Below are 22126 nucleotides of genomic sequence, written 5' to 3' on the forward strand. Positions count from 1 at the left end.
ATGCACATTGTAGAGACTTTGTAACATTCAGGAAAATATAAATAGGAAGAAGAAAGTTCATTCATGGTTCCAGCTCCTGGAAACAGAGTACCTTTGTTAACATTCTGTCATAGTTCCTCCTGTGTTTTGTTTTTTTCCTATGCCTATATGCTTTAGGGGGCTACTGTGTTCCAACACTAATGATGTTTTCCTTCCTCCAGAGCTTCTTCTCCCCCCTGATAGCTCTTCTCTTCAGGCAAGGCTGCTCTGAATTTATTGCCTCTGAAAAGGAAAGAGGAGGGACAGAGAGAAAACAAAGCTTCTTTTAGCTTTTGTTTTTGAACACTTCAGAGCACCAACCTAGACCTGAGAGAATAAATAATGAGAGCAGAAAAGTGGAAAAGTCGCTCCCCAGGCTCAGAGAGAAGGAAAATAAGGAGGAGTAGGGGGTGAGAACTTGCTAGAGCCTCCTCACCCAAGGACTGGCTCCCGTGTAGCTTTATGGGATCAAGAGCAGAGGGGCTTTGTATCTGGAGAGGTAGTGAGCCCTGGAGACACCACATGCTGTGTCTGGGCAGACGGGGGTGTTGGGGAGGTTCCCACCGTCTAGTGTGATGTAGAGGTGGGAAAATGTTTTCCAAATGCCTGAGGAGGAGCTGGAGAGAGGGGGTGGGGGGAGGGAGTCTTTGTAAAGAGAGAGGAACAGGGGCGGTGGGTGGCTCAGTGGGTTGGGTGGCTGCCTTCTGCTCAGGTTGTGATCCCAAGGTCATGGGATTGAACCCCACGTGGGGCTGCTTGCTCAGCGGGGAGCCTGCTTCTCCCTCTCCCTCTGCTCCTCCCCCTGCATGTGCTCTCTCTCTCTAATGATTACATTAAAAATCTTAAAAAAAAAAAAAAGAAAGAAAGAAAGAGGAACAATGCAGCAGAGACTAATAAGGAAAAGAGACCAGACCCAATGGCAGAGGCAAGACCACATGGCATCTCAGGAGATACCAGCTGGGATGGGCAATGATGATGACAAGGACTCAGTGCCCTCTTGCCTCTTGGCATTATGTAAACTCCATGGAACTTAAACCCACCCTGAAAAAGAGCCGGGAGAAAACAGATGGGGCTGAATTTCTTCCACCTGCCACAAAAGGAGCTTAAAATAAAAAGTAAAATTGAGTTATATAGAAATAAAGCTATATTTCTTCTCCAACATCAATTTGTGCTATTATGTGCTCCGCTTCTAGACAAGTATACATAAACCAATAGGCTTCCTCCATTCTAGCAAAAGAGGGGAGAAAACAGAAACAGTAATGGGTGAAATATTCTGAGCATGATAGCAATAAAAAGAAAATGCTTAGGAATGAATTTAACTAGAAAGGCACAGGACCTCTATGAGGAAAACTATAAAGTTTAATGAAGGATATAAAACAGAAATGTGAACAAATGGAAAGATGTGACCCTGTGTGGGAAGATTTAACATAATTAAAATGTCAATTTTCTCCAAATTAGTTCCAAGTATAATGAAATTCTATTAACCCAGGGTTTTTAAAACTTGGCTAACATAAAGATCATATGCAAGAATAAATGCCTTAGAATAGTTGAGAAAAGTGTGAAAATAAAGAAAAATGGGAAGGGTGCTTATGTTACCCGCTATCAGAATACCTGATAAAAGTACAGTATCAATGTCATTTCCTCATGGGAACTGACAAATAGAGAAATATATCGGTTGGACCAAACAGAGAATCCATAAATATATATCAGTGTTTGGGAGAATTTAATAAATGACAAAGATGATATTTTAATTCAATGGGAAATTTATTTATTTTTAAGATTTTATTTATTTATTGGACAGAGAGAGAGAAAGCACACAAGCAAGGAGAGAGCAGAGGGAGAAGGAGAAGCAAGCTCCCCGCTAAGCAGGGAGCTTTACACAGGACTCGATCCCAGGACCCTGAGATCATGACCTGAGCTGAAGGCAGATGCTTAACCGACTGAGTCACCCAGGCCCCCCTCAATGGGAAATTTAGTAAGTGCCTTGGCATTAATATTTACGTATCAGGAAGAAAGTAAATCTCTCTCTCTCTCTCTCTCTCTCTTTCTTCCTCTTGGATTTGCATTTTTAAACACTGAAGTCTAGTTGACACAATGTTACATTAGTCTTAGGTGTGTGGTCCAGGGTTTCAACAACTCTTGTTCCTGGTGCTGTGCCACCTGCAAAGGGAGCTTCCATCTGTGACCTTTCTCTCTTTCTTTAACATACATTTGATTTTTCAGAGCTGTTTTAGATTCACAGCAAAACTGAGTAGAAAGTCCAGAGCTCTCCTATATATCCTCTGCTCCACACATTCATAAGCTACTCCTATTATCAACATCCCCCACTAGAGGAGTACCTTTGTGACAGTCGATGAACCCACACTGACGTCACTACCATCCAACGTCCACAGTCTACACTGGGGGGGGGGGTCACACTTGGTTTGTACATGTCATGAGTTTGGACTAATGTATAATGGTATGTAACCACCATTAAAAAGTAATACAAAGTATTTTCACTGTCCTAAAAATCCTCTGTGTTCTGCCTATAATTCCCTCCCTCCTCTTACTTTTTTTTTTTAAGATATTTATTTATTTATTTATGAGAGAGAGAGCAAGGGGAAGGGCAGAGGGAGAGACAAGCAGACTCTGCACTGAGCATGGAGCCTGATGTGGGGTTTGATATCAGGACTGAGCTGAAACCAAGAATCAGACGCTTAACCCACTGAGCCAACCAGGTGCCCCACACTCTCTCCTCTTTAATCCTTGGCAACCACTGATCTTTTCACTGTCTCCATAGTTTTGCCTTTTCCAGAATCATATAGTTGGAATCATAGAGTATGCAGCCTGTTCAGGTGGCCTTCTGTATTTTATTTTATTTTATTTTTAAAAAATGTTTATTTATTTGTCAGAGAGAGGAGAGAGAGAGAGAGAGAGGCAGGCAGAGGCAGAGGGAGAAGCAGGTTCCCTGCTGAACAAGGAGCCTGGTTTGGGACTCTATCCCAGGATGCTGGGATCATGACCCAAGCTGAAGGCAGCCGATTAACTGACTGAGCCTCCCAGGCTTCCCTTCTTTATTTTATTTTTAAAAATATGTCATTTAGTAGGTGCCTGGGTGGCTCAGTGGGTTAAAGCCTCTGCCTTTGGGTCAGGTCATGACCCTGGGGTCCTGGAATTGAGCCCTGCATCAGGCTCTCTGCTCAGTGGGGAGCCTGCTTCCCCATCTCTCTCTGCCTGCCTGTCTCTATCCCTACTTGTGATCTCTCTCTGCCAAATAAATAAATAAAATCTTTAAAATTTTTTTCATTTATTTATTTTGACAGAGAGAGATACAGCACTGGCTGGGGGAGTGGCAGGTAGAGGGAGAAGCAGGTTTCCTGCTAAGCAAGGAGACCAATATGGGGCTCAATATCAGGACCCGGGATCATGACCTGAGCTGAAGGCAGAGGCTTAACCAACACCCCAGATGGTCTTCTCTAGTAATATGCATTTAAGTTTCCACCATGTCTTTTCATGGCTTGATAGCTTATTTTATTATTTTTTTTTTAGCACTGAATAATATTCTTTTATCTGGAGGCAACACGGCTTATTTATCCACTTACACTGAAGGGTATTTTGATTACTTCTAGTTTCGGGAGTAATGAATAAAACTGCTATAAACACGCGTGTACAGGCTTTCAAGTAGATCTTGTCAGTTTCTTATTAAAATACATCAAACTTACAGAAAAGTGTACAAATTGTGATCACACAGAGAATGCATCTATTTGACCCATACACGGATCAAGAAATAAGACACGGCCAGCAGCCCCAGGAAGGTCGCCTAGAGTAACTTCTATCCTGACATGTAACACCATAATGAGTTATGCTGATTTTTTTATACCAATGGTATCATACCATATGTTCTCTTCTATGTCTGGCTCCTTTTTCAATATTATTTTTGTGAGATTGTCCATGTGGCCAAATGTACTGGTAGTTCACACTCCTTCTTGTATTATATTACATTATACGAATTACCACAATTACCAGTTACCTCATTGTACTGGCAATTGACCTTGATGGGCATTTGATGTTTTTCCTACTGGTTTTTGGCTACTATGGAATGTTATGAATATTCCTGCATATGTCTCTTGGTGATCATATCTATGCATTTCTGTTGCTTATCTCCTTAGGCACAGACCTGCTAGGGATATGTGTATGTCCAGCTCCAGTAGATTTTGCTGAGCAATTTTCCAAAGTGATTTTACCAGCTTACATTTGGTGTTGGTAATGGTGGGTAGTTTCTTACGCAGTAAAGAAAATACAGAACTGAAAAAGAGAAAAGAAAACCCGGATATATTTGAAATATTAAAAAAAAGAAAAAACACTTTAGGGATGCCTGAGTGACTTAACCAGTTAAGTGTCTGCCTTCTGCTCAGGTCATGATCCCAGATCTTGGGATCAAGTCCCATGTTGGACTCCTTGCTCAGCAGGGAGCCTGCTTCTCCCTCTGCCATGCCGCTCCCCCTGCTTGTGCTCTCTCTCTCTGACAAATAAATAAAATAAATAAAAAATAAAATCTTTTAAAAACAAATAAATAAGTAAATAAAAATGAAAAAACAAAAAACCTTAAGAGGGCAAAAGATACATCAGATTAGAAAAATACTGGCAAGGGATGCCTGGGTGGCTCAGTTGGTTGGACGACTGCCTTCGGCTCAGGTCATGATCCCGGAGTCCCGGGATCGAGTCCCACATCGGGCTCCCAGCTCCATGGGGAGTCTGCTTCTCTCTCTGACCTTCTCCTCGTTCATGCTCTCTCTCACTGTCTTTCTCTCAAGTAAATAAATAAAATCTTTAAAAAAAAAAAAAAGAAAGAAAAATACTGGCAAGACAAGACAAACAGGAATTAACATCTATACTACAAACTGCACCTATAAACTGGCAAGAAAAAGAAAAACAACCAAAAAATATGCAAAGGCTATGAATAAGAACTTACATAAGATCCACTCCAAGCATGTGAAAATGTGCTCAAAATCATGAGCAGAGAAATGTAAAAACAAGATTTTAAAAAAGTAACAAGTATATCACTTTATGCCCATAAATTTGCAAAAATTAAAATGAAGGCTAAGTAATGGCAGAAGGCTGATAATTGCTGAAGCTGAGTCGTGAGTATCTGGAGGCTCATGATACTATTCTATTTGCTTTCAAGATTGAAAATGTCCATAATCAAAAGAAGTAAAAAAGTCTAAACAAAGAAAAAATAAGGCTAAGCCTCTTGCTGCAAGGGATCTGGGGACAAGCATACTCTTATATGGGGCTACTGGGGATGGAAATGGTTATAGACTTTTGTGAATGCAATCTGGAAATAATTTATTTAGAATAAAAACCCCCTTGACCTGGAAAACTTATGCTTGGGAAATCTTTCCTATAAAAATAGAAGATTTTATATTAAAAAAAACACACATTGAAAATATTTTTTAAAGGTTTCTAATGGTGGAGGTCTAAGAGCACTTACCACAGCATTGTTCTTTGTGCAAACAAGGAGAAGCAAAGCAAGTACTCTTCAACTGAAAAACAGCTGACTTAGTTAACACAGCATCAGCACCTCAGAGTATTACATGGTCACTAAAAATAGTAGATTTGGGGCACCTGGGTGGCTCAGTGGGTTAAAGCCTCTGCCTTCAGCTCGGGTCATGATCCTGGGGTCCTGGGATCGAGCCCCGAATCGGGCTCTCTGCTCGGCGGGGAGCCTGCTTCCCCTTCTCTCTCTGCGGGCCGGCCTCTCTGCCTACTTGTGATCTCTGTCTGTCAAATCAATCAATCAATCTTTAAAAAAATAATAGATCTGTTCATTCAGGAAGATCTTTATGTTTTATTAAGAATAACAAGGTGCAGGACGCCTGGGTGGCTCAGTTGGTTAAGCGGCTGCCTTCGGCTCAGGTCATGATCCCAGCATCCTGGGATCGAGTTCCATATGGGGCTCCTTGCTCGGCAGGGAGCCTGCTTCTCCCTCTGCCCCTGCCTCAGCCTGCCTCTCTACCTACTTGTGATCTCTCTCTCTGACAAACAAATAAATAAAATCTTTTAAAAAAAATAGCAAGATGCAAAAAAAAAAAAAAAGAAAGAAATAGCAAGATGCAGAAAAGAGCATGATAGGAACCTGTTTTTGTAAAACCATGCATATGTATATATGTGCAAATTATTTTATTTTATTTATTTATTTGAGAGAGAGAGCAAGAATGGGAGAGTGAGCACGAGCAGAGGGGGGCCGGAGGGAGAAGGACAAGCAGACTCCCCTTTGAGCAGGGAGCCCCATGCAGGGCTTGATCCCGGGACCCAAGATCACAACCTGAGCTGAAGGCAGATGCTTAACTGAGTGAGCCATCCAGGTGACCCTATGTGTAAATTATTTTTTACAAACATGGATTAAAAATATAGAATGCAATGTATTGGTTTGTAGACAAAGATTCTATGATATGCTGACAGGAATATATTATATTCAGAAAGAGGTAAAAGTGGCAAAAAAATGAAAAGCTATTCCAAAAAAATCATCTATTCTCTTTATGAAAAAGTCAGCGTACATATGTGGGGGGTATGTGCATTGATATGCTTCTAGGTCCTTGCCCAGACGAAGCACCTGTTTATACACTACGCAGAGCAGCGCTAATCTCCTTGTTTCATACCCTGGCAGTTCTGTCCAGAGGAGTTCAGCTCACAGGACGCCTTCACAAACGAAATAGAAGTCCTCTCTTCATCCTCTGGGTATAACAATAACCACCGTTAAAAATATATATGACTGGGCCACCTGGGTGGCTCAGTGGGTTACAGCCTCTACCTTCGGCTCAGGTCATGATCTCAGGGTCCTGGGATGGAGCCCTGAAACAGGCTCTCTGCTCAGCAGGGAACCTGCTTCACCCCCACTCCTGCCTCTCTGCCTACTTGTGATCTCTCTCTCTGTCAAATAAATAAATAAAATCTTTAAAAACATATATGACTTTTGCTTCCCATTTATGATCTTACTTAATCCCTTAACCAGCTTGCAAGGAGAGTTTTATTGTTCCCATTTTACAGATGAACAAACTAAGTCTCAGAGAAGTAAGCAAATCACCCAAGTGTACAAAGCTAGAAGTGAAGAGGCGGTGATTTCAAAGCTAGTTTTGCTCGACACCCAAGTCCCAGAACTTAACCTCTGTGTTACGCTTTCCTTCCTCTATTCTTCCCTCGGTGTGTTTTTCAGAGGGTTCACCTTGTCTAGATAAACGAGGCCCTGGGGCAGCGGGGCCTGTTCTGAGCCAGGCAGAAGCAGTCCTCATTGCTCATTGCCCAGCTAGCTCACCCGGCAGACCACACTGGGGTTTGAGGTCAAATGCCCAGCTGAGATTCCTCTGCCCAAACTTGGTCCCCAGATCTCCGCCTGGGAAACCTGTGGTTCTAGATCTCCCCCGGGGACTCACCCATGCTCAGACTGAGTGCTCAGTTATTTCTCCATCTCCTCCCAGCTTGGGTGTGAGTAACACGGCCTCTTTGCCCCGGAGGGAATTGAGTAAGCTCCCAGGAGTGGGTTTGGGAGGAGCCTTCTGTCTGCCTCTCGAGAGGCCTCTAGCGGTGGGACTTCAAACTGCAGGTTTATGATTCCTCTTGCGTCACCTGCACAAGCCGGTACACCGGTAGTCGGTGCAGTGGAAGTCAGCGGATTGGTTACCCACCAACGGGGCCGTGGAGAGGAGGCTAGTGACGGCGAGGAGGCTCTCGGGCTGCTTGAGGGAATCTGAGATGCGTGCTGATTGTGTGGCACGTCTTTGTGTATGTTTTATCGGTGTGCCAGAATAGGTTCGTGAGAGCCCACTGTTCTATTTTCCAGAATTCTGTGACTGTCCGTGAAGCACAACCATCGTAAAAAATTAACTTTATAAACCTACAATTAAATACATTATATTTAAAATAAATGTAATAAATACTCAAAAACGCATCACTTCGTAATCCTTTTACTGTCCTCTCTGCTCTTGAGATGATTAGCATACATGCTATCTGCGTGGTGGAAAGAGTATGGAATGATCGCTACTGCGCCTCGAATTCCAGCTGCACGCTGGGGGACATCTCATTAGCAGCTTGAAACCAGAGGCAGCGGGAGAATTTACATCACAGAAATCATCAGATACTGCAAAGCTGGGCTTGATTTGTTGTTTTGTTGACTGTCTGGGCTGAAGAAAGTGCAGAAAATGTTAATGATGTAGATGAAATTTAAAAGTGCTTTATGGGGAAAAAAAAAGTGCTTTATGGGGAGCCTCGGTGGCTCAGTGGGATAAGTATCTGACTCTTGATCTCAACTCAAGTCTTGTCTTAGGGTCATGAGTTCAAGCCTGGCGTTGGGCTCCATGCTGGACATGGAGCCAACCTTAAAAAAACAAACAAACAAACAAAAGTTTTTTGTCTGGGAATGCTATAAAAGAAATGAGCGAAATATTCTTCTGGTCTTGGAAACCTCTTATCTGGTTTAGCAAAGACATTGTTCACATCATTGAAGAACTGGGAAGTTCAAAAATACATCTTTGCTGTGTTACTTTTCACTTCCTTGTTAATACAAATAAAAATATCAACCCATGCCCACTTCAGAACTACATTTGGAAAGCTGGTTGTTGGAAATTTACCAGGTCGTACATCTGATTATATTTCTGTAAAAGGTTAAAAACAAGCAGAGAAGCAGACCTGTGGAGCTGTGCTCTTCCAGTCAAATTGTAAGGGGTCTCATACATAGAGTTTCGTTTTGTTTTCTTCCTAAAATATAATTACATCATAAAAGAAAACTTAATTTGCCCCCAAATCCAAACCTAGGTGGAAGCAGTGGGCTCGCCCATCTTGGAGGTGCTTGGAAACAACAAGGAAAGGCCTCCACCTGGTCCTGCCCTGAGCATGGACTTCTCTCAGAGCTCAGTGGGGAGTCGTTCTCAGACTATGGCCAGGATAGTTCTTAGGGTTAACTTTTCGTGTCCGCTGGCTGACGAAGGTGTTGGTTTTAAGTCTCTGAGCTACTGTGAGAAAGGATGAAGGGGAATGCTAGCCAGGAGAGGAGTCCAAGAGCCCTCTGCAACCAGGTCCCCCCACTGAAAAGGTTTTGAAGTTACAGCTTTGTCTTCATCATTTTGGTTTTGTTTTGTTTTGTTTTGTTTCTCATTCGTGGCTTTGAATTGCTCCTCTGCTCTCCCTTGAGTCTGTGTGGTGGTGAAAAGATGTGGAGGTGCTTCCTGCTGTGCGTGTGTGGATGTGGGCTCATGCATGTGAGTATGTATACGGGTGTGTGTGCACATGGGAGTGTGTGTGGTATATGTATTCGTGAGTGCATGCGTGCTTGTGGGCAATATGTGTGAACGCACTCATATGTGTGTGCATGTGCGTGCATGTCGTTTAGAAGAGTTTGTTTCTAGGTACATCTCTCAAGTCATTCTTCCTCATCGTTAGAATCCTGAGCGTGAGTGTAAAGGTGGCTACAAACCTACTTACAGCAGGGGGCAGTAGAGTGCAGCGGTCAGTGGGGCTTGCGGGGCTTCAATCAGTCGTTCCCAAGTGCTCCTGATTACACGCCTCACTCAGCCAGAAGGTTTTCGAACATGCACCCTCAAGTATATGTAAAACTAAAAAAAAAAAGTATATGTAAAACTAATGCTGAATTACATGCACAATCCCCGTTCTAAATTATAGATATATATGTTACAAAATATAACAAAAGCAAAATAAAAAATACAGGAAATGGTGACATTAACTTTACAAAACACTTAAAAAAAAAAAAAAGATTTCATTTATTTGTCAGCGAGAGCAACAGAAAGAGGGAGAAGCAGGCTCTCCGCTAAGCAAGGAGCCTGATGCAGGATCCTGAGCAAAAGGCAGTCACTTAACGGACTGAGCTACCCAGGCGTCCCACAAAATGCTTTGTTTAAAAAAAAAAAAAAAAAAAAAAAAAGCTATATTGAGGTAAGGTGAGCTGCACATATTAAAAGTGCATGATTTAATACGTTTTGACATATGTAAACGCCCATAAAACCATCAGGCAATCAAGAGAGTAAACATTTCCATCATACACAAAAGCTTTCTGGTGCCCCTTTGTAATTGCTTCTCCCCACACTTCCTGCCTACCCCCCCTCCCCAAGCAACCACCCATCTGCTTTCTGTCACCATAGATAATTTTGTAGTTTGTGGAGTTCCATATAAATGGCATCAGACAGGATCTACTTTTGGGGTGGCGAGGAGAGTCTGGCTTCTTTCACTCAGCGTAATTATTTTGATAGGACACTAATACATAGATAGTCATGGATGAAAAGCATTAGGGATGAAATACACGTTTGTTTATTTATTTATTCCTTTATTTATAGAAAGGGGAAAAGGAAGAGAAGAGGCAGAGAGAGAGGGAGGCAAAGGTAGATGGAAAACACCTTGGGGATGCGTGTCTCACCTGGAATTCTTCCTTTAGAATAGCCCTTGGAGTCCCTGCAAAAGTGTGGACCTAAGGAGTCACATTGGCCTCAAAGTGACCAAGACTGCTTGACCTCAGAGTGGACCGGCTAAGCCCAGCTAAGCCAACTCGGTCTATTCTTCTTGAAAATCTGAATTAATGGAAGGACAGTGTGGGGAGCATTAGAATGGTGAGATACTGTGGAATTGGAGCCAGAGCTGATGTTGCGGAAACCAAAGTCAAGGGCAATTCTAAATTACAGAGCCGAGGGGCACTGGGCGCTTTTTAGAGGATACTGACCTGCAGAGGGAGCGAGGAATACCCTGAAAGAAGAAAACAGGGATGGAAACGGATCTGACCCAAAGGGAGCTGCGTCGCTGGAGAGCTGCCTACTCTATGTTTGCATGAGATTCCTCTGATCCCGACCCTAATACTACTCTTCTTTAATTATTTAATGTCGCTCAACAAATCCCGAGCATTTGGGTTACAAATATATGGGATGCTTATACGTTGGTGACAGAAGTGTAAAATCATATACAACACTGTGGGCAACACAGTCTATGGAACCCAGTTTGGCTTTATCTCCTCGGGTTAAATATTCACATATTCTGTGATAGAGGGATTTCAGTTCTTCCTCACCAAGAAATGTGCCTTCTACCCAAGAAAAACTCCTGAACACGGACAAGGATATTCGTATCAGCATCATTCACGAGGACTGAAATCTGGGTGCCCATCAGTGGGAGAGTGGATTGTGCAGCCGTCACACTGTGAATACTGGTCGATCTCAAACCATGAATTACAAGGACCTTCCAAGATCTGGCTGACCATCAGTGGCATAATATGAGGTGACAATCCCACAGCTGGGACCCCCCTCATGCAGCCCATTCCTCATGTGAATGGATAGGGAGAACAGAGTGTGCGTGGGGAACAGTTTGGCTTTACTCCCGAGATTGCCTCCCGGGATGGATAAGGTTGTCCTCAAGGTCTACCAGAACGATGGCTTGGGATGGGTGGGTGAAAGCCACTTGTTCCCATTGCTGTCCATTGGCTTCAAGATACTCAATATGCCTTGCTCATCGAGGAAGTCTGCTTCTACCCTTCCCTTACTCCTCTGCCACACTTCCTCTTAAATAAATAAGTAAATCTTAAAAGAAAAAAATCTGTTTTATTTTATTTTTTAAAAGATTTTATTTATTTAACACAGAGAAAGAGCACAAGCAGGGTGAGCGGCAGGGGCCCTGCTGAGCAACCCCCCCCCCCGCTCCCCACTGGGCTCAGTCCCAAGGTCCTGGGATCATGACCTGAGCCGAAGACAGATGCCCAACCAACTGAGCCACCCAGGTGCCCCCCCAAAATTCCTGTTTTGATTTGTACTTTAAATTTTGTGATGTTGAGGTATCTTTGTAGACTTCTTTACCCTTTTTATTTCACATCTTACCAGTTTTTTTCCTAATAAATAAAAGGTGGGTTGTTTTTTTTTTTAAAGATTTTATTTATTTATTTGACAGAGAGAGATCACAAGTAGGCAGAGAGACAGGCAGAGAGAGAGGAGGAAGCAGGCTCCCCGCTGAACAGAGAGCCCGATGCGGGGCTCGATCCCAGGACTCCGGGATCATGACCTGAGCTGAAGGCAGAGGCTTTAACCCGCTGAGCCACCCAGGCGCCCAAAAGGTGGGGTTTTGTTGTTGTTATTGTTTTCCTTTTTTTTTTTTTTAAGATTTTATTCATTTATTTGACAGACAGAGATCACAAGTAGGCAGAGAGGCAGGCAGAGAGAGAGGAGGAGGCAGGCTCCCTGCTGAGCAGAGGGCCCGACTTGGGGCTCGATCCCAGGACCCTGGGATCATGTCCTGAGCCGAAGGCAGAGGCTTTAACCCACTGAGCCGCCCAGGTGCCCCTCCCTTTTTTTGTCTTGTTGGTTTTTTTTTTTTTTAAGATATCTTTGTATTCTAAAGGAAATCATCTTTTGCCTTTCTCCCTGGTGGTTAGTCCTGAGACTGTGGACTGTGTTCTTTGGGCTCAGAATACACAATTATTATTAAAAAAAAATTTTTTTTAATCTAAAAAAATTTCCTTAAAAATTTTTTTTAAAATCTAAAAAAAATTTTAAAGGAAATTATCTTTTATCTTTGATATAGACTGTTAATGTTTTTCCCGTTTGTCTTTCTGAACATGTAGAAGTTTTAATTTCACATTGTGAATTTGCTAGTCTTCTCTGTATGGTTTCTGGGCTTTGTTTCATGTTTAAAAACATGTTCTCCAGTTCAAGATTATGAAAAATTCCGAGACTTCTTTGAGTTTTGCACAATTACATTTTGCATTTAAACCTTCATTCTATCTGGAGTCAATTTTGATGTAAGGAGGTAAGGGTACAGCTTTAATTCCCCCTCAAAAGATAGATGTCCCAAATGACATTTATTAAGTAATCTACATTTCCCCTGCTGATTTGAAATGCCACTTATATCACACGTGAAATTCACATATGTGTTTGGGTTTATTTTTGACATTCCTGTCCGTTTTTTTTTTTTTTTTAAATCTGTTGACCCCTGCACTATTACCACATAGGTTATTATACTTCAATAGTTTATTTAAAAATCTGCTCAAGCTAGTTTGCCTTCATTACTTTTACTTTCCAGAGCTTTCCTGGATATTCTTTAAAAAACAAAACAAAACAGCTTTATTAAGATTTAACTCACACAGCACGCAATTTCCCTTTACAGCATGCAATGCAATGGGTTTAGCATGTTCAGAGTGCAACCATCATCACAGTCGATTTTATTTTATTTTTTTTGAAGATTTTATTTATTTATTTAACAGAAAGAGACACAACAAGAGAGGGAACGCAAGCGGGGCGGGGGGGCGGGGGGAGAGGGAAGCAGGCTTCCCGCTGAGCAGGGAGCCTGATGTGGGGCTCGATCCCACGACCCTGGGATCATGACCTGAGCGGAAGTCGGACGGCCAATGACTGAGCCACCCAGGTGCCCTAAAGCAATTTTAAATGTGGTTTAAGAGGACATACACATGTAGTTAAAATATTAAATGGGAGTCGTAACATCATAGTCAATTTTAAAACATTTTCATCACCTCAGAACTAAACCTCCTGGGGCGCCTGGGTGGCTCAGTGGGTTAAAGCCTCTGCCTTCGGCTCAGGTCATGATCCTGGGGTCCTGGGATCGAGCCCCGCATCGGGCTGTCTGCTCAGCGGGGAGCCTGCTTCCCCTTCTTTCTCTCTCTCTCCTGCCTGCTTCTCTGCCTACTACTTGTGACCTCTCTCCTCTCTCTCCCTCTCTCTGTCAAATAAATAAATAAATAATCGTAAAAAAAAGAAAAACACTTCATACCCTTTAGCTTCATTCCCTTATTCCCTTATCCCCCAGCCCTCAACAACCATTAGTCTACATTCTGTCTCTATAGATTTTACTATTCTCGATGTCTCATAATAAATGGGATTATAGAATATGTGGTCTTTTGTAACTGGTTGATTTTACTTAGCATAGTGTCTTCAAGGTTCTCCCATGGCGCGCATTAGACCTTTCTTCCTCCTATGGCTGAATGATATGCCCTTTCATGGACATACCGCACTTTGTTTATCCACTGGTCAGTGGACATTTGGGTCGTTTCCGCCTGGTAGCTACTCTGAATAATGCCGCTATGAACATTCGTGTTCAAGTATTTGTGGTGAATGCATGTTTCCAATTCTTTACGGAATGTCCTAGGGGTGGAATTATGCATACAGTGATTCTGTTTCACTTACTGAGAAAACTCCAAACTGTTTCCCATGGCAGCTGCACTGTTTTACATTTCTACCAGCAATGCATGGAAGAGTTGCAATTTCTCCTTGTTATTTACTGTGTCTTGAGTTTGGGTTTTGGTTTGTTTTGTTGGGTTTTTGCTTTTGTTTTTGTTGTAATTCTAGCCAGTCTAGTGAGTTTGAAGTGATTATCTCATTGCAGTTTTATTTGTATTTCCGTGATGGCTAATGATGGTGAGCAACTTTTTATGGGCTATTGGCCATTCGTTTATCTTCTTTGGAGAAATGCTTATTCGAGTTCTTTGGCTCATTTAAAAATTGAGTTCACTGAGGCGCCTGGGTGGCTCAGTGGGTTAATCCTCTGCCTTCGCAGCTCAGGTCATGATCTCAGGGTCCTGGGATCGAGTCCCGCATTGGGCTCTCTGCTCAGCAGGGGGCCTGCTTCCCCCTCTCTGCCCGCCTCTCTGCCTGTGTCTCTGCCTACTTGTGATCTCTGTCTGTCAAATAAATAAATAAAATCTTTAAAAAAAATTGGGTTCATTTTTTGTTATTGAGTTGTAAGAGATTTATATTTTCCTGACTACTCTTTTTTTTTTTTTTAAAGATTTTATTTATTTATTTTATAGAGAGAAATTACAAGTACACTGAGAGGCAGGCAGAGAGTCCCTGCCGAGCAGAGAGCCCAATGCGGTACTCGATCCCAGGACCCTGAGATCATGACCTGAGCCGAAGGCAGCGGCTTAACCCACTAAGCCACCCAGGTGCCCACTACTCTTTTTTAAAAAAATTTTTTTTTCTTTTTTTCTCTTTTTTTACTTATTTATCTGACAGACAGAGATCACAAGTAGGCAGAGAGAGAGAGAGAGAGGGAGGGGGAAGCAGACTCACCGCCAAGAGAGCCTGATGTGGGGCTCGATCCCAGGACCCTGGGATCATGACCTGAGCCGAAGGCAGAGGCTTTAACCCACTGAGCCACCCACATGCCCCAAGTTTTTATTGTTGTTTTTTTGTTTTTTGTTTTTTGTTTTCTTAGTAATCTCTATACCCACAGTGGGACTTGAATTCACAACCCCAAGATCAAGAGTTGCATGCTCTGCCGACTGAGCCAGTCAGGCGCCCCCCAGTAACTTTTACATGTGCGTTTTTCCATTTGAACTTCAGTATTGCCTCATCAAAATTGGCTAGCAACTTTTATGTGGCTTTCTAGCAACAAACAAACAAACAAAAAACCCAAATGTTCAGCCTGAAACCAGGCCAGATAGATTCTCCTCAAAGTAGATGAAATTCTCCCCAAAGCATCTCTCCTTTAAATGACCCAAAAAGATGCAGCTGTGTATATTTTGAAGTTGATTTAAACCCTACTTGCAGGCTCCTGGGTGGCTCAGTTAGGGAAGCATCTGCCTTTGGCTCAGAGCATAACCCCAGGGTCCTGGGATGCATCCAGGCTCCCTGTTCAGGGGGGAGCCTACTTCTCCCTCTCCTACACACACCCACCCCAAGCTTGTGCTTGCTCTATCAAATAAATAAATAAAATATTTAAAAAAATCCTACTTGTGTGCTTATAGCAAGAATGGGTTTTAGCACAGTTTTCCTCTAGGCTTGTTGATGGTGGATGGATGAGATTTGTTAATTAATCTCTGGCCTACTTTACTTTACTGTGGTGCTGACTCAGAGATTAAGGCTGGAGTGGCTCTTTCCAAGATCAACATCCCCAGCTGGCTTGAGGTGATTACTGCTTGATCCCAGGGACTCTGAGCCTCCCTTGGTTCAGAATCTAACCCAAATTACACTCACAGCCTGACTCAGAGCCTTGGACAGGAGTGGTTGCTGGGCTGCATTAGGGAGCCGTGTAGTTTCCCCGCACACTTCAGTCCTCGGGGGACATCTGAAAGGGAATCAAGCCTGTGGATCAGTCCCTGGGGTATCTGAAAGAGAAGTAAACACTTCTTAGATCAATATTTTCAAGGCTGATCTGACCCGAGTCTCTGCATGGAGTCTTCGACGGGAGACCCATTGTTTTTCCAGCTTTTTTTCTCTCCAAGGTGGCTATGAACTTGAACTCCTGTAATAAAGGGCTTATATATTTTTCCCCCTAGGAAATTTGTGTGAGTGTGTGATTAGATTGGGAGAAGATAGGATAATGATAGATTTAAAACTGGACACCTGGGGCGCCTGCCCCTTTACAACTGAGTTTCACCACACTTTCCTCATTATGGCCCTCCCTTAGTAGGGTTTCCAGACTATTTTTCCTAATCATGGGATTTTAATATTATGAAGTTTCAATACCACAGATACACTATATGCTGTTTAGGCACTACATGTGTATCTGTGTTTTGTACACAAGAATAATAGGATTTTTTGACCCTGGGGGAGATATGTCTCCCACTGAGGATACGTGCTTCTTAATAGTTCATAAGCACGCCCTTGGAGGCCTCTACCATGTATAAGGCGAAGGTAGGCAGTCTAGCAAGTGCTTTGATCCTGTACATTGTGTTTCACAAAGTGCTTGGTGCACGGTGAGTGCAAAACGAGAGCCCTTGTTGTTGCCATTAGTATTATATTAAGTTTGGGCACAGTGATGTTTGTAAGCACTTCTCAGACTGTGGGCTCCCGTGGTGCTTGAGGGCTGGCCAGAGGTCCAAGGCATTTCAGCCTGGAGCTTCTACCAGATGCCCCACCGGGGGTACCTAAGGAAGGAACTGAGCTGGGTGGGGACTGGGGCCAGTGGACAGGCAGCAGCGCCCTATTTACCCGTGACAACTGTTCCCCAGGGTCAACCAGGTGTGCCAGGCGTGAAAGGGGGTCTGGTGGCGTCTGGACTCTTGATTTCTCCGAAGCTGGGAACTGGATTTCTCCTTAAATCTCCTGATTTGTACACTGACCCAATGAAACATCACCGGTTCCGCTATGTGGACGGAACAAAGGAGATGAAGCCCAGGCATAGCGACTTGTCCAGGGTTAATCGCGTAGCTGGGATTCCAATCCACTTCTTTCCAAATCCAGGGACCCTGTTCAGTGGGTCCCTCCACGGGACCCAGTCTCCCCTTTACCGCTCAAGATTCTCCCCCACTCCACCCTTCTTGAGGGGTCCTTCGATGCCTCTTCTCTGTCTTCTTGCCTGGGGAAGGGGCCCCAGGCTGGACCCTTCCGGGGATTGGGACAAAGGGGGGGTCCAGCGCCCCCCTCCCCACCACCCGTCCCCTTCCCAGAAGGACGTGGATTCTTTCTCTGGATGACAAGTCGGGATCCCAGCCTTACCCGGAGCCGGAGCGGGGGGCGGGGGGCGCGGGGGGCGGGGGTCGGTTGTCCTGCAGCTTGAAAACGCCCGGCGGGCGGGCGTGGGGCGGGCGGGGCCCTGGCGACCTCAGCGGCTCGGGATGAAACGCCCCGTTGTTCGCGCCGCCCCTCTGACCCCGCCACCCTGGGCATTGTTCTCTGTTCGCCCGGGTCGCGGGTGGGAGGCGAGGCACGCAGGGGTTCCCGAGTCTGGCTCGGCTCCAGGCCTGCGGCCTTCGGCCCTGGGGCCCCTGGGGCGGCCGCGCCCGGGAGCGGGAGGCGAGCGTGCGGGGCCGGGAGGCTCAGCCCGCGCAGCCATGGGCTCCCGAGGTTCCCACGCCGCGCGCATTCCCGACGGGGACAGCATCCGGCGGGAGACCGGCTGTGAGCGGCGAGCGGGGCTCGGACCCGGGACGCGGGGGGTCCGGAGCCGGGGCGGCTCCGGGGGGCGTGCGCGGTGGCGGGCGGGGACCCCGGGCTGCTGGCGGCCAGGTGGAGCGGGGCAGCCAGGTGACCTCGAGCTCTGCAGTGCGGGGAGGGAGGGGGTGAGGACCGAGGGGGCCGGCCCCGGTGGCTCGGTTCCCCCGCGGGAGCGCGTCGCCACGCCCCCTGCAACCCCGCGGGGGTCCCCGGGGCGAACCCTTCCGCGGGCTCGTGTCCCCCGCCCGCGGCCGGGGGTCGCCCAGGGAGGGTCCCGCCGCGCGTCCCCAGCGCCGGCGGCCCTGTCACCCTTCGGCCTTTCGCCCCGCAGTCTCGCAGGCCAGTCTGCTCCGCCTCTACCACCGGTTTCGGGCACTGGACAGGAACGAGAAAGGCTACCTGAGGTGAGGGGGCGCCGGCTTCAGGACCTGCCACCTCTGTCTCTCTGGGCCCACCCCCCTCTTTAACTAACCCTCCTGTCTTTGCCCTGCCTACCCCGCTTGAACTTGGCCCTGACAGCCGCGTGGATCTGCAGCAGATTGGGGCGCTGGCCGTGAACCCCCTGGGAGAACGCATTATAGACAGCTTCTTCCCTGACGGGTGAGGTCTTGCTGGGGGCGGCGGGGCGGGGGGGGGGGGACTTTTGGGGGAGGGCTCGGGGAGAGTTAGGGACAGAAGCAGAGGGAGGCCCAAGGGGACCGCTGCCTCTCCTCCATTACCCCCAGGAATCTGCGAGTGGATTTCCCAGGCTTTGTCAGAGTCCTGGCTCATTTTCGACCTGTCGATGATGACGACTCAGGCATGCGAGATCCCAAGCAACCCGAACCCCTCAACAGCAGAATGAACAAACTTCGTTGTGAGTTTGTGGGGAATCCCCCCAAGTGAGACCCTAGATATACCGCACCAGGAAGAGGCCCTGGGCACCCCCGTCTCTTAACAAGCCTCTAGATGAGCACCCCCCCACACACACACACACCTCCAGGGCGACCTTCTGCTGGAAGAGTGCAGAGAAGACCCACCTTTCTGTCCCCCTCCGTTCTCTTCTAGTCGTATTTCAGCTCTATGACCTGGATCGAGATGGAAAGATCTCCAGGCATGAGATGTTACAGGTTAGAAGAACGAAAGGGCAAGGGATGTGATGTGTGAAGGGTGGTTGGTTGAAGTGAAAGGTTGTGGGGGGGATGGGGCGGATGCCTGGTGAGTGGGGGTGCAGACGTGGGGGGGTATTAAGTGGGAATCCGTCTTGGGGTGGGTTTAGTTGGAAAATGGGATGGGGAACAGTTGGGGGTGAGGTTGGAAATAGATCAGTGGTTCTTAATGGTGTGTGTGTGTATGTGTGTGTGTGTGTGATTTTGCTTCCTAAATGCTGTTCCCAATATCTAGAGACATTTTTACTTGTCACAACTTGGGGAGTGGGCAGTAATACCAGCGTCTGGTGGGTAGAAGTCAAAAATGCTGCTGAATATCTTTCAATACAAAGGATAGACTCCTTTACCCCCATAAGGAGTTACCTGGCCCCAAATGTCAAGAGTGCCGAGATTCAGAAACTCTCAATAGATATGATGAAGTGGGGGAGGGGATGGAATGGGGAATGGGGGGAGGATGAGGTGGGGGTAAGGTGGAGGATGGGGGGAAGTTGGGTTATAAGATTTGGGGCTGGGTAACGAGTTTGGGTGTACTGTTCAAGTGAGTGAACTCAAACTCATTTTGGGTTGAGTGAACCAACCCAAAATGAGTTTACCCACCAAACTCATTACAAGTGAGTTCAAATAGACAAGTGGGGGTTCACATGGAGAAGCCATAGGGGACATTATTGGGGGATATGGTGGGGAGTGAAGACAATGGATGAGGGACAGATTACAAAATAGGTAATACCATTGCGGATGATGTGGGTGAGGTTTGGGGTATGGGGCTAGGGCCTCCTCTTTTTTTTTCAAAAATTCTTTTAAAGATTTTATTTATTTATTTGACAGAGATAAAGGCAGTGAGAGAGGGAACACAAGTAGGGGGAATGGGAGAGGGAGAAGCAGGCCTCCCGCTGAGCAGGGAGCCTGATGCAGGGGACTCGATCCCAGGACCCTGGGATCCTGACCTGAGCCGAAGGCAGATGCTTAACAGCTGAGCCACCCAGGCACCCCTAGGGCCTCCTCTTTATGGCTGTCCCCCTCCACGGCCCCCAGGTCCTCCGGCTGATGGTTGGAGTGCAGGTGACAGAAGAGCAGTTGGAGAGCATCACCGACCGCACGGTGCAGGAAGCGGATGAAGATGGGGATGGGGCTGTGTCCTTCCTGGAGTTCACCAAGGTCAGAATGCCCTTGGGCCTGGGGAGTTGACATCAGGAGTCCCTAGAACAGATGGACCTGGGACAGGAACTTAGAAGAAGGTGGGCAGAAAGACCAGGGTCGCCGAGGAAAGGTGGGGCTTTGGGGTTAGGGAGAAGAGGTTAGAAGCCTAGAGGACTGAGCTCCTGACTACCTCCCACCTCCCCCCACCAGTCCTTAGAGAAGATGGACATCGAGCAGAAAATGAGCATCCGGATCCTGAAGTGACCCCCTTTGTGCCTCTGGCTGGCTTACACGGGGCAGTTCACCCTGGGATTCGTCTTCAGCTCCCGACAGAGGCAGGGCCTCCATAAACTGTACTCTTGTGTTTATACTAAACTCCATTTAAGGCCAAGGAGAGAAAGCCGGAGGGGCGTGTACTAAATAAAGCCTAACTCATTTGATCTCAAATTAGTGAATCAGCCAGCAATCTTCTGCAAGCAACTGAAAACCCAACTTGCAGCAGCTTCAGTTAAAAAGGGATTGGTAGGGGCTCATGGAATTAAAAAAGTTTGAAAAGTATCTTCAGAATGCTGGAAAAGTCTGGAAGGGTCTTCTGGCACAGTTAGATCCAAAGGGCTCACACAATGCTATCAGGACTCAGTGATTCATTTCTCAATCAGCTTTCTTTTGTGTTGGCTTTATTCTCAGGAGGGCTCTTTCCTCTTGGTGGAGCATGGCCACCAGCCCTCCTCCTCAAAGTGTCAAAAAGGGAGATTAGCAAGTGTCTGTACCAAACAGAGCTTCTCTTTGGTGACCTGAAGGATCAAGGAAGACTTGGGAAGGAAATAACTTTGCACCACGTGACTCAAGGATGTTATCTAAAGCCGAGAGGTTACTACCAGACACCAACCCATGTACCTGAGCTGTGTGTTCCCTACACTGTGGGAACCCCAAGCTGAAGAGCACTGTGACCAAGAAGGCCTGGGTAGAGCTTTGCCTCCTGCTGGGACAGTTTGGAGGCAGCCAAAAGCGAGCTAGACATCCTGGTCCTTAGGCTGCCTGCTGGTGAGATTGGGACCGGCAAGAGGTTGGCCATGGAAATGGAGTCAACTCACAAGGTCGAGTCCAGGAAAAAGGAGCAGGGAGGGGCTGCAGGCAGCTGTAGGCTTGTGCTTGGGATCCTCCCTTGAGAGGAGCCTCCCAGAAGGGTGTGTGGCAGGCACTGGAGCTTTCCCGGCTGGTGCCACAAGGATGCTCTGACGGGGTTTAACTGACCTGGACCCAAATACCATCTATATATCCTGAAGAAAAGATGGGAGTCCCTGAGGGAGCGCCTTTCCTCACCAAGGGGACTGACTGGGAGACAGTGTGTAGGGAGCCCTGGGAAGGGAAGCAAGTAGAAGGACCAGGTAGTGATGTGGGATAGACTTAATCATGACTACCATTGCCTCTTCTTAACTGATCCGGAAAACAGTGAAGAATCTTGAACTTGACTCTCAAATACAAGGAAACTCTGAGTCGTCCTCAGCCCCACCCAGCCAACACCAATAAAGAGAGGCAATATACGGGCTTGGTTTCTGGTTAGAGACCTGCCCTGCAAATCAGTGTGGGTCAGTAGAAATGACTTGCGTTTTGGAGTTTTATTAGGCCTGCAATTGAATCTGCACCCTTCTAATTGGTTACTCACTGTACGCCCTTGGGTAAGATACCACTGCCCTTCCGTGTCTCGGTCTCTGTTATCTGTGAAACAGATGCAAGCAGCCGCTCCCCAGCAACCCCCCAACTCTGCTTTACTTCAGCTGAGGCCCTTTGGCCCCATCTGTCAACTAGGACTCTGGTCTATATAAGTCAGGATTCTTCCCATTGCTAACTGGTTTATGAAAGATCAGGAATTTACTGGTTCATAAAACTGAAAGAAAAGTCCAAAGGTGGACCAGACAAAGGAGAGTCTCAAAAGCTTAGTAATACCATCAGAAATTAGTCTTCCCATTCCTCAGC

The 22126-nt window shown here is 46.1% G+C and overlaps 1 protein-coding gene across 2 annotated transcripts; it reads left to right on the plus strand.

The window, feature by feature from the left end:
* Positions 1–17544: 17544 nt before the first annotated feature.
* On the plus strand, positions 17545–20707 carry CHP2 (calcineurin like EF-hand protein 2; the record flags this gene model as incomplete). Of its 2 annotated transcripts, none has more annotated exons than XR_014306539.1 (7): positions 17545–17828; positions 18196–18268; positions 18384–18464; positions 18590–18720; positions 18912–18973; positions 20045–20247; positions 20360–20707. XR_014306539.1 is itself a non-coding variant. In XM_082714816.1 (7 exons), 7 exons carry the CDS (start codon positions 17546–17548, stop codon positions 20411–20413), a joined length of 807 nt encoding a protein of 268 aa, XP_082570942.1. In that variant the 3' UTR covers positions 20414–20707. The 2 variants fall into 2 exon arrangements, 1 of the variants encoding a protein (XP_082570942.1); XM_082714816.1 differs by having other exon boundaries at positions 17546–17828; positions 20045–20167.
* Between the last annotated feature and the right edge of the window lie 1419 nt (positions 20708–22126).

The sequence above is a fragment of the Mustela nivalis genome (genome assembly GCF_964662115.1).
Source record: "Mustela nivalis genome assembly, chromosome: 19".
In the NCBI taxonomy this organism is placed as follows: domain Eukaryota; kingdom Metazoa; phylum Chordata; class Mammalia; order Carnivora; family Mustelidae; genus Mustela; species Mustela nivalis.